The sequence below is a fragment of the Austrofundulus limnaeus genome, unplaced genomic scaffold, assembly GCF_001266775.1.
Source record: "Austrofundulus limnaeus strain Quisiro unplaced genomic scaffold, Austrofundulus_limnaeus-1.0 Scaffold120, whole genome shotgun sequence".
NCBI lineage: Eukaryota > Metazoa > Chordata > Actinopteri > Cyprinodontiformes > Rivulidae > Austrofundulus > Austrofundulus limnaeus.
This window is the reverse complement of record NW_013952522.1, coordinates 588561-602714: the sequence shown is the minus strand read 5'-3', so window position 1 is coordinate 602714 and position 14154 is coordinate 588561. Positions and strand designations below refer to the sequence as shown.

Genomic DNA, 14154 nt, shown 5'->3' with positions numbered 1-14154 from the left:
CGCATGCGCAGTGAAAGACGTGACGTCTCATCAGCCGGCTTGTTTGTTTACAGATGGATGCTACATTTTGCACATCGAATCTGAAGTTGTTGTTTAATCAGAGCTGCTTAAATAATTATCTGACCTGCTTCTTTAGTTCAGTGTTTATATCTGAAGCTGCCTCTGACCGGGATGCTCCAGTGAAGCTTTATTTTAAACGAAACTAGAAGCTGGAAAAAAGTATCGACCGAGTAGCTAACTTTAGGATCGATACTCTCTGCGACCCAGGCTGGACCATTATTATTATACTATCTACGTGGAAAATGAAAAGTAAAAAGATGAAGCAACTGGACTTGTGTTTTGGAGCTRTAAACACAYGGAGCTACAGATTTAAACAGCGAGACTTGAGTTTAGTGTCTTATCGATCCTTCACCCCCTCCTCCTGAAGAAAAAATCAGATGAATGTGACATGAGCGTTCACACTGCAGTCACTTTGAAAACATCAGATATGTATCCGATTTAAAACCACACACTGAAACGGCCTGGGYCGGATTTGAAAAAATCTGATTTGTCTCGTTCAGACTGTCATAAAATCATCGGATATGAGTCAGATGGGTCAAAAAAAAATCAGATTTGGGTCGGATTTGCCTGCAGTGTGAATGTAGCCTAAGTCTTGCCATCTTGCCATAATGTGCACATTTTTTTACGCATTTGGTGCGCGTTTAGAGAACGTCTTGTGACCAGGAAGTGCGTGACTGCACCATGAAACCTATTTTTTCCATTTCCTCGAACACACCACATTGTTGGTAGGCTTGTACACAGATAGATGAAGAATGAGGAAGAGGAGTGACGTGCTTAGCTGCGGTGGACTTCAGACTCGGAGGTTGTTTGTTTGTTTGTTCATTTTTATTATTTAAATGAGACCAGGGACGAGGTAATGTTTTCGGTCACGCTGCTGACCCACTTGCTTCATGAGGCGACTGTACCAGGAAGCACCTTATAAAGAGAGTCAAACCATTACAAACTCATACAAGGGGATAAAACAGACATTTTACAYGGTGAAATGTGACTGATGAAAACTTAGGAGCTTAATCCGACACAAGTTTGACGATGAATAACGTCGGGTGACGAGTCTGACTTTTTTTTTCACATTGGACTCCACCAAGAAGAAATTCTGTGCATACTGCCTGCTTAAATGTTTGCTACGTCAGAACTTATTGGGCAAATGTGTTTCTATCTCTGCTTTTGTGCATTAACTCTTACAGGATGGGGGAAATTGGACTTGGCGGAGATTTGCACTCTCCGAGTGCTTCAAGTTATAAGGTAATTTTAGAAGAAGAGAAAAAAAATCATGAATCAGGTAAAAAATGATCAGTTGTTTATGTGTAGTGTCAAACTCCAGCATGCACAGACGTTGCTCGTCTTAGAAGTGGGCCTTAAAGACAAGACAGGGTTGGTCAGCTACCTGGAAGTGCTACAGCTAGCTGCTGCAGCCACTATTACCGTTTGTTAATAAGTATTCTATATACAATGGCTTTAAAAGTTCCCTATTAGAAAACAATGACATTTATATTTCTCCAAACTGAGACTATTCAAAGAGCTATCTATAACAGGTAAGATATTCACTGTTCATAAACTTACAACATACCCAGCTTTAAATGATTTCTCTTTGACTTTAGGACTTTTGAGAAAAGAATATGCAACATGTGCTTTAAACAAACCATTGAATTGATCATTTATTTAAACACAAGTTGTTGTTTTTTTTTTCATAAATAATTTCTTGGTAACATTTCAGAACAGAACGGGTGTTTTGCTGTAGCAGCAACGCATTGATAACTTTAAAACAAAATTCAAATGAATAACACATATTTCACATTGCAAATTAATTATAGTGGTCAGGAGGTGGGGTTCTGTTTAAAAACAACCCCACCAGTACACCTAAAAGCATCGAGACACAGCGTCAGAGAGGAGAAGGCTCACAGTGTCCTACATTGTAGCTGCTTTCGTAATCCACACAGGCAGACATTTTTTTTAAATTTTTTCCCCTCCCCTCCTCATGTGGATGCCAGCCAGTTCCGAGGATTTCTCCACTGTTGACAACATTTCATTGTCCACACGAGAGGACAAACACTCACCACCAGTATTACAGCCAATCCTACAAACAGTATTGCTCCTAACTTGCATCTTCATCATCTCAAACAATGACATTAAAGAAAAAAAACACCTTTTTATTTAATCTCTATCAAAGATTAAAGCATGATTTTTTTATTCAGAATCAATCACGAAGAATGGAGCACGACCTTGGTTGGCTTACACTCCACTTTGACTTCATCTCTAATGCAGCGCGGTGATAATTTCATAAAACATGCTTTAACTGTCGAAACAGCTGTTAAGTTATTCTGACACATCTGCACTAAACGTCACACCTCTGCGACTGGCTGACTCTTTTAACTGAGAGCAAAGAAACATCAGTTTTAATGGCAGAGTGGCTCGATAATGAAACTGTACACCGTCATCGTCGTCTTGTGTCAGTGGTTTTCTGTGCTGTGCTACAAAAAGCTAAAAGTTTAAAATGTCCACAAGCAAAAAAAGAAAAAAAATAAGCACATATGGTTGTTACAAAAGGCCATTCAATAGTTAAACATTTTTAGCATTTCTGCTTTTTTTTTCTGGATGTGACGCTAATGGGCAAATAATTAAAAAGTCATGAGCAAAAAAAAAAAAAAAAAAGAAGAAGAAGAAGAAAACAAGAAAATACATTTTAAAGAAGACTTTTACACTAAAACATCTGGAATTAAAAGACAGAGAGAAAAAAAACAATCACAAGTCTGGTCATCGTCATCATCGACGTTCACTTTTTCAACATTCAGTGCTGTTCAGCTACCTGCAGCATCATATATTTATAATATTTATTTATTTTATTTATGTGTTTGTTTTTGTGGACACAAGCTTTTATATAAATGCTTACATGTGAAATAGAAACCGTCCCCTCAACTCTGCCATTAATAGTATCATAGGTGCAAAATACACCAGGCACACTCCATACATTTAAAAAAAATATATAGCACAGATTATAACTTTTATTGTGGTAGGAAAAGGAAGGAATTAAAGCAAAACTTAAAATCTTTTGAAGAGTGGTTCCATGAAAATGTTATGAATCATAAATATCTTACCTGYTGTAGATGGCCTTGAACGATCTCGGTTATTGTATCTTACTTAAATGGAGGTCAGGAAAAACAGTAAATATTAGCCTGTCCTTTTTATTTCTTAGTTATTATTTCATGCCATTTTTGGACCACAGCTGGTACCAAAGATATACACGAGTCACTGAAGTGTAGCTACGAGGTGGTGAGGACAATTTCCTGAAATATCTTAGTAATGCTATGCTCTTTGATATCTCTAAAGCATYATTTAAAGGAGACAAATCATGCTTTTAAATCCTTCTTTTTCTCATTTAAATCATTCAGTCGGGGTCTATATAGARTGGAACTGAAATGCTTTGGTCTGAATTCCTCCTTGTTGTAACTCCACAAGCCCGTCTTTCACCCCTTTTCTGAGGTGTGTCTCACATCAACTTGTGTTGAGTCTGTCTCTTTTGCAACCTGCCCCACTCCAGCTACCTGAGTGGCCCATTGTAGTTTAAGAGGAGTTTACGGCTATATAGCCGCACGGAAAAATTTATTTACACATTAATTGAAAGATGTCAACAAGGGAAGACTTGTCCATCACGTTTTAGCCAGAGTCWGACCCAGAGCAAGAGGAGAATGAAAATGAAAAAATTGGTTAGTTGGTAATATATCTTAACTAGAAGTTCTGTTGCAAATACTGTGAYGTAATAGTTCAGAAAGCGTAAAAGGGAATAGAGAAAACTGGATGGTAAAAAACATATGACCCAAACAGGATATAAAGATGTCTACACAGCACCAGGAGAGACTAAATTAAACTTTTCTGCACTCCTAGAGACTCCAAGTACACAACCAAAGACATTTAATGGTTAAAAAATTGATTTTGCATGATATGTCCCCTTTAAACATTTTAGGATGCTTGGTCCTCTGTTAAAGTTGACTGGGGAGCGAACCAATAGTTTGTTTTTGCACAAACTGTGTTTTTACAATGTCCATTTTAGGTTTTACAAATGCACTTAATGAATCAACAAAGATGTGAAGCAATGAAGTAAGCGAGACGAGAACCAGACTGTCTATCAATTGTGGCCAAACATTGCAAAAATATTAACTAAGAAACAAACAAGACAGCTAATAATGGCTGCTTTTCTCAAAACATCATCATGCTCAATATCAGCTGAGCTGAGCATGTCTTTGATGGACCTTTGACCCAGTCCTGTAGGTGCATGTGTGTCAGGATTTATGCATTCTGGGTGGACTGATGAAATAATCCAAGTAAGACCAATAAGTTCAGGTTTCTAAGCCCTGACAGCACCATCAATTTATTATTACATAGCTATATTTACATAGAATTCTCTTAGTGTTTGCAAGTGTAACAATAGTAGCACTTCCAGTGCAGCCTAGGGCAGCTCTGGTAGGAATAGTATAATATTTATACTAGAATAACAGAGTAATGTGAAATTTTTATCAATGTAAAGGCTTCAGGGCAGGAGTCCACTTTGGTCTTAGCCCTACATGAACTACAGTTTGTCAGTCTTGTCAGAAAGAAACTATTTCTCTAAATTTAGGGGTTTTTCTTTGAAAGGCGATCCACAACAGGTGAGAAATTAATAGTTTATAACTTTTCCCACAGAACCCCTGCTTCAGACGAACTGATTCATCCTTTTAAGACCCAACTCCGTCTCCAACATTCATTATGTCTACAGAGTGCTGCCTCTACATCTCTACATTTTATCCAYGATGACACCCTTGGAGAAACGCCAGAAGATCAGAGCCACTCGTTGCCACACTCATTCATAAACATGGATAATTGCAGCCCACGGGAGGACTTACAGTTCGTCCTTGAGGGTCAGACTGAGCTCCCCGCCCCTCACAGAGCACTCAGCTGGCGTGGATTCACCAACGCCGGGCATCTGTCCGACACCGATATTAACCCGAGCGAAGCCTGCCCGTCCATACAGCTGTTTGGGAAGTGGCAGCTGCTCAAGGGGCAATGAGGTATTAGACATCGATTTAAAAGAATAATAATAATAAAAAAACATTCCTGTCTTAATCTCTGGGTTTTGTACACAAAAAACAAGCCAAGACAGAAGCACACACGTGGCCTTATGTAATGTTGTCAGCGCGCTGCATTGGCTTGGTTCGACGCAGCGCAGCTTGATGACAGAAAAAACAGGCACTGCTCAAGCTCATGCGTCACATCCAGACAACCTTCGCATGTTTTGATGCCTTGGAACGATCAGCAGGGAGACCCGCTCGAGTCCGTTTCAAACTCAGGCGCGTGCGTTCCGTCTTACGACAATGCTACAGCGTGTGGCGCTCAACCGCCGTTCCCCCAGCACATCAAAGCCTGTTTGAGCTCACACTAACAAGGAAAACAGAGCAGCATTGTCAAAGTAAGGAATGCAACCGACAAGAAATATTTTTCAAAGAGAAGTCAAATGACAGGTGAGCTACTAAAAGAACAACAACAACAAAAAAAGACAAAACGACAGCAGGTCTGATCATTGCAGCAGACAGGTGCACCAGCGTTCTTCCTCTGATGATTTGAAGTCTCCTGGAGTGTCCTCAGCATTCAAACTATATAAGATGTGAATTTGTAAATCCAATAAACGCCCAGACTTAGAGCACTTCCACCTTTGCTGTTAGGATTTGACAAAAGCAGCAGTAAGGGTACTCAGCTTCCAGATCCCTGTGGCCGTGCTCAGGTTCTGTTTTTGTCACACCCGCACCCCCACCTAGGAGTCAAAAGCACGATCTTCACAGATTTCCAAAGCAGCTTTAGTCGCGCCTCCAAACACTTCCACGTTCGCATCAATCCACGGGACCACATTTCCGGGCATGTAGGCCGAGCAGTTCGCCAGGCCCACGATGTCCACGGGCCGCAGAACTCGGTCCCACATGTTGAACTGGCTCAGCTCGCCAACGAAGGCTTGGGTTGCGTCGAATCGGCCTCCGACGATGTCCTTTTAAGGAGAAACAGAACAATTTTACCTGATTTGACTTAAATCGACTTCATCTGCCAAGCAACAGGGAATATTTTTAGTGCACTCAAACAGGATGTTGAATGAAATGATGTTGAGGAACAAACGTTTTTAATTCTCTCTTTCGCAATGAAGCAATTATGTATTAATTTATTAAATCTGGCYTTGATCAGTGTATTTTTAAGGGCTAGTTAAAAAGAAAATATTTCAGGTTAAGTCTAAATCACTTAAATTAGGTGAATAAAACCACTTCTCTTTTGTTAATGCTTTCACATTATTTGTACAAACTTTATAGGAGTAAATCAAAGCAAATGGATAATATTAAGGACCAACAGTTGTACAAAAAGATCCAAAAATGAGAGAATCGGTTCAGTGCACATTGATCATGGCTGTGCGTGGGCTAACCATTAGGTTGTTAATTAGTTCAGAATTCAACTCCATGTCCAAACTGTGGGGCCTTCAAAGAGCTATTAACAAAAGGCAAAATATTAATTCTTTATGACCTTTCCGCAGAACATGACTTTAAAAGATCTGAAGTGCTGCACTAATATATTCATGTTATGTAAACACGTTTAGTTTTTAAGTCAATGAAACATTAACCTCAGTTCTTTTCTGAGCAGGTTGCACCGCTTGAAACTATCCTAGAGCTGTGCTGTTTCTAACATTGTGCAATCTGCAGCAATCTCCTACGTGTTCATGTTCAAAATATAAAAGCAGCATCATCCCCACTGGCTCTAAAGCAATGATTTATGAGCAAAAATGATCTCAGCAGAGGTAATTCACGTGTCACTATAGATAAAAAAAAAAAAATTAAAACCACATAGGATGATGTCATGGAGTAAATGTATAACTTTCCGTCATGGCTCCCACGGGGGGGTTTCTGTGCAGTTTATAGGCAGATGAGTAGGGTGAAACTGAAAGGGCCACAGTAGCGTGAGAAGAGCTTTGCTAACTCTTTCTCCCTTGCTCCCTGCTCTGTGCCTCGGGCACTAAAAATACACATCTTACAGGCACGTCCAACAGAAAACACACACACACACACACTTGTTCAGTTATTAACAAAGTTTTCAGCCTCACCTGTTCCTGGCCCAGGATGATCACCCCTCCCGGTTTAATTGGGTGCCAGGGGGCCAGGTTGTCTCCGGTGCCGAGGCGCTCGCCGTCCTGGTAAGCCTCCCAGAAGCCATCTCTGGTCGTCCAGGTGATGCAGATGTGGTGCCAGCGACCGTCACTCACGGCCAGAGGGAGCTGGGCCACCTGGTGGGTCAAAACATAGGAAGGCATAAGAGGAAGTGAGATGACACTAAAAAAAAATCAGAAAGAAAATTATGATGTGTTCAAAACAAGGACAGAAATTAGAAGCAACCCCCTCCCACACACCCCAGAGAGATTTCTAAGCCAGTGAGATATTTAAAATTTAGATTACCCAGGTGACATCAAGGGATTTAAACATCCTTCAAAGCAGTCAGATGGCTAATAGCAAAATTACGTCCTTTCACGCCTCCCTGCTTTGTTCCCCCGATCAAAGGAAAACAACCAGTTATTTCACCAGCCGGTGACATCATCGTCCGCAGAGAATTCAGCGAAACACACGCGATTACGAGTGTGCACTGTAGCTCATTAGCCTTTTTATTACGAGCCTAAAGGACTCCTTCACACTCATATCTAGAGTAGGGTAGGCAAGCAGAGCGGAGAAAATGAAAGTTAAAATAAAAAAATTCAAGTCACTCGCAATTACAGAACCAATTGACCCCATTGGGGAGACCAGGTGGTGTGTTTTCATTAGCGGGACTAGAGGGAGCACTCGAGATGTGGTTACGAAGTGTCTGTAGTGAGAGCCACATCACAGCTTTGGGATGAATATTCTGCAGCAACACAAATATTGCAGCTATGATGCCAAATATTTAAAAACCTGTTTTCCACAGAGGTGCACTGTGACTCGCTCGTCTATCATCTTTTGTTAAATAACAACAAACGATCTCATTCGCAAAGCATAAAAAATGCATTTACTCTTAAAAAAAGCTTATTTTTAAGGTATTATTTTGAAAGCTTGTCACAGTGGGAAAGAAAGGGGATTGCTGGATATTTTTCTGTTAGCCAGGATAAAAAAAAACTTGATTTACTCACTAAAAAGTAATAAAAAAACTGACAGCTATGTTTAAAGGCTGTTTAAATGATGAAAGCTTAAAAACGTCTCCTGCAAGAAAAAAAGCCTTACTTTGTGTTCAGATTTTTTTAAGTTTAACAGAAATAATCAAAATGTTTTTGAAGGGAAATCAAGTGAGAAAAAGTCACAAAAATCTGTGCATTTTTTTACGATGTCAACAAACTTCCATCAAATACCGAAAGTTTTAAAATTCATACATTTTTCTGAACCTTGGTGAATGCAAACAACATAATGCAGAACTGTGTAAATACTGTGTGGCTTTTGCAGCTGCTAATCCTGATTTGCACACTTGTCAAATTATTAAAGTCATGCAAAGGGAGATGTGCGCCTCAAACTGCTCTGCCCACTCTTTTCTGTTGCAGTTTTCTCACATTCATCTGAAAATTTTAGAGCATGCACTGTTTACCTTTCAGTGATGAGTGACGGATAGTTTCATCTACAAAACAGTTGTCAAAAAAGTATGTATGTACACTTCACTATCAGTGTATAAACTACGTGAACATAATCAATTAGTGTAACGATTCAATTACATCAAGGCAAAATGAAAACATCAATAAATTTCATTATCATACACCCGATGTGGTTTGATGAATATCTAACACAATCATAGATTAATGTGTTAGATATGCATGTGGCAATGTATCATATCAATTGAAAACTTGTGAATTGAATTGAATCAAAATCATGTCATGACAGATTTTTTTGATACAGAGAAACACTGTATCTTCATCTGAACAAATCAATTTAACATCGTATTGAAATGAAGTTGCACACCTAGTACAAACCTGACTTTTCTAGAGCTTGAGTTTGTTCTAAATACCAGGATAAATCTTACATTTTAAGTCCAACCAAGCAACTTTTCCAGCTCAGAAAAAGGTCCATATTCAGTGTCAGAAAATGTGATTTTTGGTCTGGATTTTACCGTCCTCAATACACAATTTCTTTTGGTAGATAGAAAATATCTTTGTTGTATTTCCCAATTTTCAACAAGTGGAGGTGGTCATGTTGAATGCTTTGATGCCCTGGGCCAACGGGTTTGACGTGGGTGGTTTGGGCATGCAAAGAGTCACATGACCTCCATATTTAGCATTATTTACTTTGAATCTGACACTAAATATAGGACAGCGGTGGCCAATCCTTGCCTTTAAGGGCCACTATCCTGCATGTTTTGCAGGTTTCTCTGCTCTAACACACCTGATTCACTCACTGAATTACCTCTCCAAGTCCTGTAGAAGCCTGTTAATAACACATTCATTCAAATCAGGTGTGTTGGAGCAGAGAAACCTCTAAATCATGCAGGACAGTGGTCCATGAGGACCAGAATTGGACACCCTTGATATATAGGGTGCAAAACTGGAGTAAAAAAAATGAGAAGGGGTTCTCTGCAGACTTAAGCGTTTCTCAAGCATAAACACAGATTGGCTAGTTGTATTAGCTCATTCTTTCAAAAAGTGGTTCTTCTCTTTTGTTTTTCTTTCACGTTTGACTTTAACTACTTTCACATTAATTTTAGAAGCCAAAAACTATTTTTTAAAAATAAAATCACAATGAATAATTAAAAACAAACATTTAGTTCTCCTTACTTCTAAATGTCTAAAAAAATAAAAAAAATAAAAAATAAAAAAATAAACAAAGCACTACCGACTGATGTTGCTCTTTGAAATGTAACCTGGAGCTCTTTATTAAGAGAGGAGGAAATAATAAATTTAAGACGTCGAGTCAAACACTGGCCTGGCGGCTAGCATAATCTGCTGGCTGTTATTATTCCAAGTCTTCTAATGACCTCAGTTACAACAGCAAGTTTGTGAAACTAAATAAATAAATATGAAAATCCAATGTTAGGGTAGAAAAGTAAGTTAATGATATAAAGAAAATTATCATCCAATCAGGTGGTGTGCTTGAGTAAAGCCCCGTTTTGTGCTTGTCCAGTCTGGTGTGTCCCTTGAAAAAAGCCTTCCTTTGGAAATGCCTACTCATCTGCAGGAATACCTATACTTGATAAAAAAAAAAAAATCAGGTGTTGTGCAGTTTTATTGAATAAGGTTCCATGATAATTTTTTTTTATTGTAACTTTAGGTTGTACATGCAAACGTAACCCTCCTGCTGTTGCTCCGAGATTAGTGGAATCCATAAAACTCTGTTAGAATAAAGCAAAAACTGAGATGTCATGTTTAGAGTTTAAGAAAATGAGTCTAGATCAACTTCAATGTGCGAAGAGGTAAAAAAAAAAAGAAAGAAAATCTGATGAAGATGCTGCTGTGTACCAAGAAAGATTTTCTTCTTGCATAGCAATACAGAAACTAAACTAGACAACACTGCACTTTTTGGTACTGTTGAGCCAGCCTTCTGCTTCTTATTTAGTATTCAGCCAAATGAACAGCATAAACAATACGCCCCACTGGACCCTGTTGTCACCATAAAGTGGTTCAACACATGGGTGTGCTTCGACACATATGGTTATCTTATCTCCCCCACAGTCGACATTTGCCATTTCTCACCATCCTCCTTTTGATCTTCCACTCGATTCCCATGGGAATCCTTTTCTTGCACAGCAGCATCTTGATCAGGATTTACTTTTGTTTTTGGCTCCATCACCTCTAAAGCTCTGTAGCTTTACAATTTCCTACCTCCCTCCACTTGCCTCCAATCAGACTCTCATCCCCTGCTACCATCTCTCTCTGATCCGTCTGACGCGAGTGCATGTATAATGCATGGGGAGGGAAGAAACTGCGGGGAGACCTGCCTGGGCCAATAACACCCAATGTAAACAAGACGGCGAGGGAAAGATTTCTTCCAGTTCGGAAAGACTTCACCGGAGAAACTGTGGGACCGTGTTGGACAATTGCTGCAGTGCCGTCATGAATAAACAATAATGTCTTATTATGAGTTACATTAACATAAGAATCCAAGATATCTTCTTTAAACCCCATGAATTTTTTATGTATTTTGTGCAATCTTGTCGTCAGATGTGTTAATTGAAATCACACGGCGTGATAGCTCATTGACTTGTACAGAAAGCAGGAAATTGAGGCCCTAAAATGAGCGCACATGGCAGCTGAAATCCTCTAATGACTAATCTATCTTTGGGCACGTGTGGAATGTGGGTCAGCCGTATTAAATGTTTATACGGCGCAAAATTAAATATTCAGAGCTAATGGTCAGTGAATCTTTTTACAGCTTGTGTTGAAAAACCACCTGCTTGCTTCACATCGTACAGCAGACTTGCAAGAGTGTTACTTTTCCTTTTTTTTTTCTTTTTTTGTATCTTTGCAAGCCAAATACTTTTATTTCATATATTCTGCACGGTAAACCAATCCATTCAGCTTTTAAAAACAGTAAAGTGACAAACTGTACCTTGTCGTTGACTAGCAGCTCAATGGGATTATTCCCCCACTCGATGAGAACGATCTCATTGGCCTGGCCCGGCACGCCATAAGAAAACGGGGTTCCTATGCCTGGGCTGGCGCTGGACTTGAGCCACATGCAGACGGTGAAGGCGTACATCTCCGGGAGGCTCTTCTTGATGCGTCCGTACAGATAGTTGGTGCGAAGAGGGAGGGACACCTTGAAGTCCTCTGGTGACTTAAAGGCATTATTACCTGTAGATGGATGCAAAATTGAAATGGTTATTATTAAACTGTGTCAAGTTTTATATCTGGTTATGTGTGTGTGTGTGTGTGTGTGTGTGTGTGTGTGTGTGTGTGTGTGTGTGTGTTGCGGGGGGGTGTCTATGGATGGTCTCACAAATGATAGCGGTCAGGGACAAAAGGTCAGGGCTTTTGTTACCTGCAGCAACAAAAGCCATGATGATACTCCCATCATGTTTCACATGTCCTGTTAATATTAGTGTTCGTGAGCACATTTTGTTGACTGATTGGGAAGATTTTTGACCCTTTCCCCAGTACACACAGACTGGTGAGGACCCACTGTTCCTAATAGGAACAAAATCCCAGCCCCTGGCCATCCGTCCATTTTCTGCCGCTTATCCAGGGTCGGGTCACGGGGGCAGCAGCCTAAGCAGAGAGACTCAGACTTCCCTCTCCCCAGCCACTTGGGCCAGCTCATCCAGGGGAATCCCAAGGGGTTCCCAGGCCATCCGAGAAACATAGTTCCTCCWGCTTGTCMTGGGTCTTCCTCTGGGCCTCCTCCCAGTGGGACGTGCCCAGAACACCTCACCAGGGAGGCGTCCAGGAGGCATCCTAACCAGATGCCCGAGCCACCTCAACTGGCTCCTCTCTATGTGGAGGAGCAGCGGCTCTACTCTGAGTTCCTCCTGGATGACTGAGCTTCTCACCCTATCTCTAAGGGAGAGCCCAGACACCCTGCAGAGGAAACTCATTTCGGCCGCTTGTATCTGCGATCTCATTCTTTCGGTCACTACCCAAAGTTTGTGACCATAGATGAGGGTAGGAATGTTGTCCGACTGGTAAATCCAGGCCCCCATCAGGAGAAATATCGTTGGTTGGTCAGGGGTTTGATTTAGGACTGTGAATTGAGTTCAGGTTAGGGTGAAGGTTAAGTATGTACTGTTAGGGTAAGGGGTCAGGGTTAGAATGTGGAAATAACCAGTAAATGAACTGAAGGCAACGTAAAGTTCCCATGAGGATATGAACAAATGTGTGTGTTAGGGTTGGGCATAATCGTATCGTGTGCAATTAATCGCCAGAAAAACATTAATCGATTATTTTTTGGCACTTGACGATTAATACAATTAATGCCACCAGGCAGAGTCAACTCGGTGCTCCTCTCCGCTTCAAATATAACAAACATTAAAATAAAAGTTCAGTAGTTTATTTATCTATAAACATAATTTAAAATTTGACCTTAAAGCCTGAAGTCTGTAATTTTGACACAATTTGGAACAGATTTTTAAGAAGAGCAAATCTTTTCCACTAAATTGGTCATGTGGCTAGGACGTGAGTGTCCAGGGACTCCAGGGAAATAATCGTCAAATTAATCGCTATCGGCTAAATACCACAATTAATCATGATTAATTTTTTTTGCCAATATTGCCCAACCCTAGTGTGTGTGTGCATGAGAGAGACTGACATAGCTGGATAAATAGAAAAATGCATATTATGAAAATTATAACGAAAGTTTAGCTGCATGGTATCTTGTCATCACAATGTATGTGTGCGCACTGCAGGTCCTGTGATGTAGGAGGTCAAATCAATGGGTTATCTAGGGACTAAATCATAAGTCATTGGACTAAACGATTGCGTGTTACAGTTGCTCCCACCAGTGGAAGCAGGTGGCTTTGTGCAAGAAATTTTCTTTTTGTTGTGAAACTTCAGGGACAATAATGGCAATGTTTTTCAGAGAAGTGTTGTCAGTGACTTCTCAAGCTGCAGAGGAAGACGACAGGGATCTTGATGAAAACAAGGACGATGAACAAACTTGTATAGAACTGGAGGAAAAAAGGTAAAACATGTTTAGCTTGAATGCCAATGTCATGACGGAAACAGATACTAACGTAGACACAGAGATTACATGTTAGGAGGTAAAAATTATGAAGTAATCTGTTGCTCATATAACTACCCTTAAAAAGACTAAATTATAAAACTTAAAAACGTAATAAAAGGCACAAAAAATGCCTCTCATTTGAACAGCCCACAGACACAAATCTGTCCCTGAGGTTGCTCATCTGCTAGGAGAAAACAGTGTACAAGGGATGGCTGGTATTGTCCAGAACTGTCTTTAACTTGTCCTGATGCATCTCAGTAATCCAGGTAAAAAAAATCAAAAAGAAAAAAAATTGTGTAGGTCTTCTGGACGGGTTCTTCTCTAATGAAACGTTTCGTCTCTCCTCCAAGAGACTTCTTCAGTCTGAGAGTTTCAGGCAAAATTCAGGCTTTTAAGCTGCGACTGAGTCACATCACAAAAGCCTGAATTTTGCCTGAAA

The 14154-nt window shown here is 40.1% G+C and overlaps 1 protein-coding gene across 2 annotated transcripts in view; it reads right to left on the bottom strand.

Moving 5' to 3' along the window:
• Positions 1–3946: 3946 nt before the first annotated feature.
• nptx2a (neuronal pentraxin 2a) overlaps positions 3947–14154 on the bottom strand; it is an 18930-nt gene continuing 8722 nt past the window's right edge. For both annotated transcript variants that reach the window (XM_014014903.1, XM_014014904.1), the window contains exons 3-5: positions 11607–11851; positions 7163–7342; positions 3947–6067 (exon numbers count right to left, since the gene is read on the bottom strand). In XM_014014903.1, coding sequence (XP_013870357.1) covers positions 5840–6067; positions 7163–7342; positions 11607–11851 — 653 coding nt within the window. In that variant the 3' untranslated portion in view covers positions 3947–5839. The remainder of the gene's footprint in view (positions 6068–7162; positions 7343–11606; positions 11852–14154) is intronic.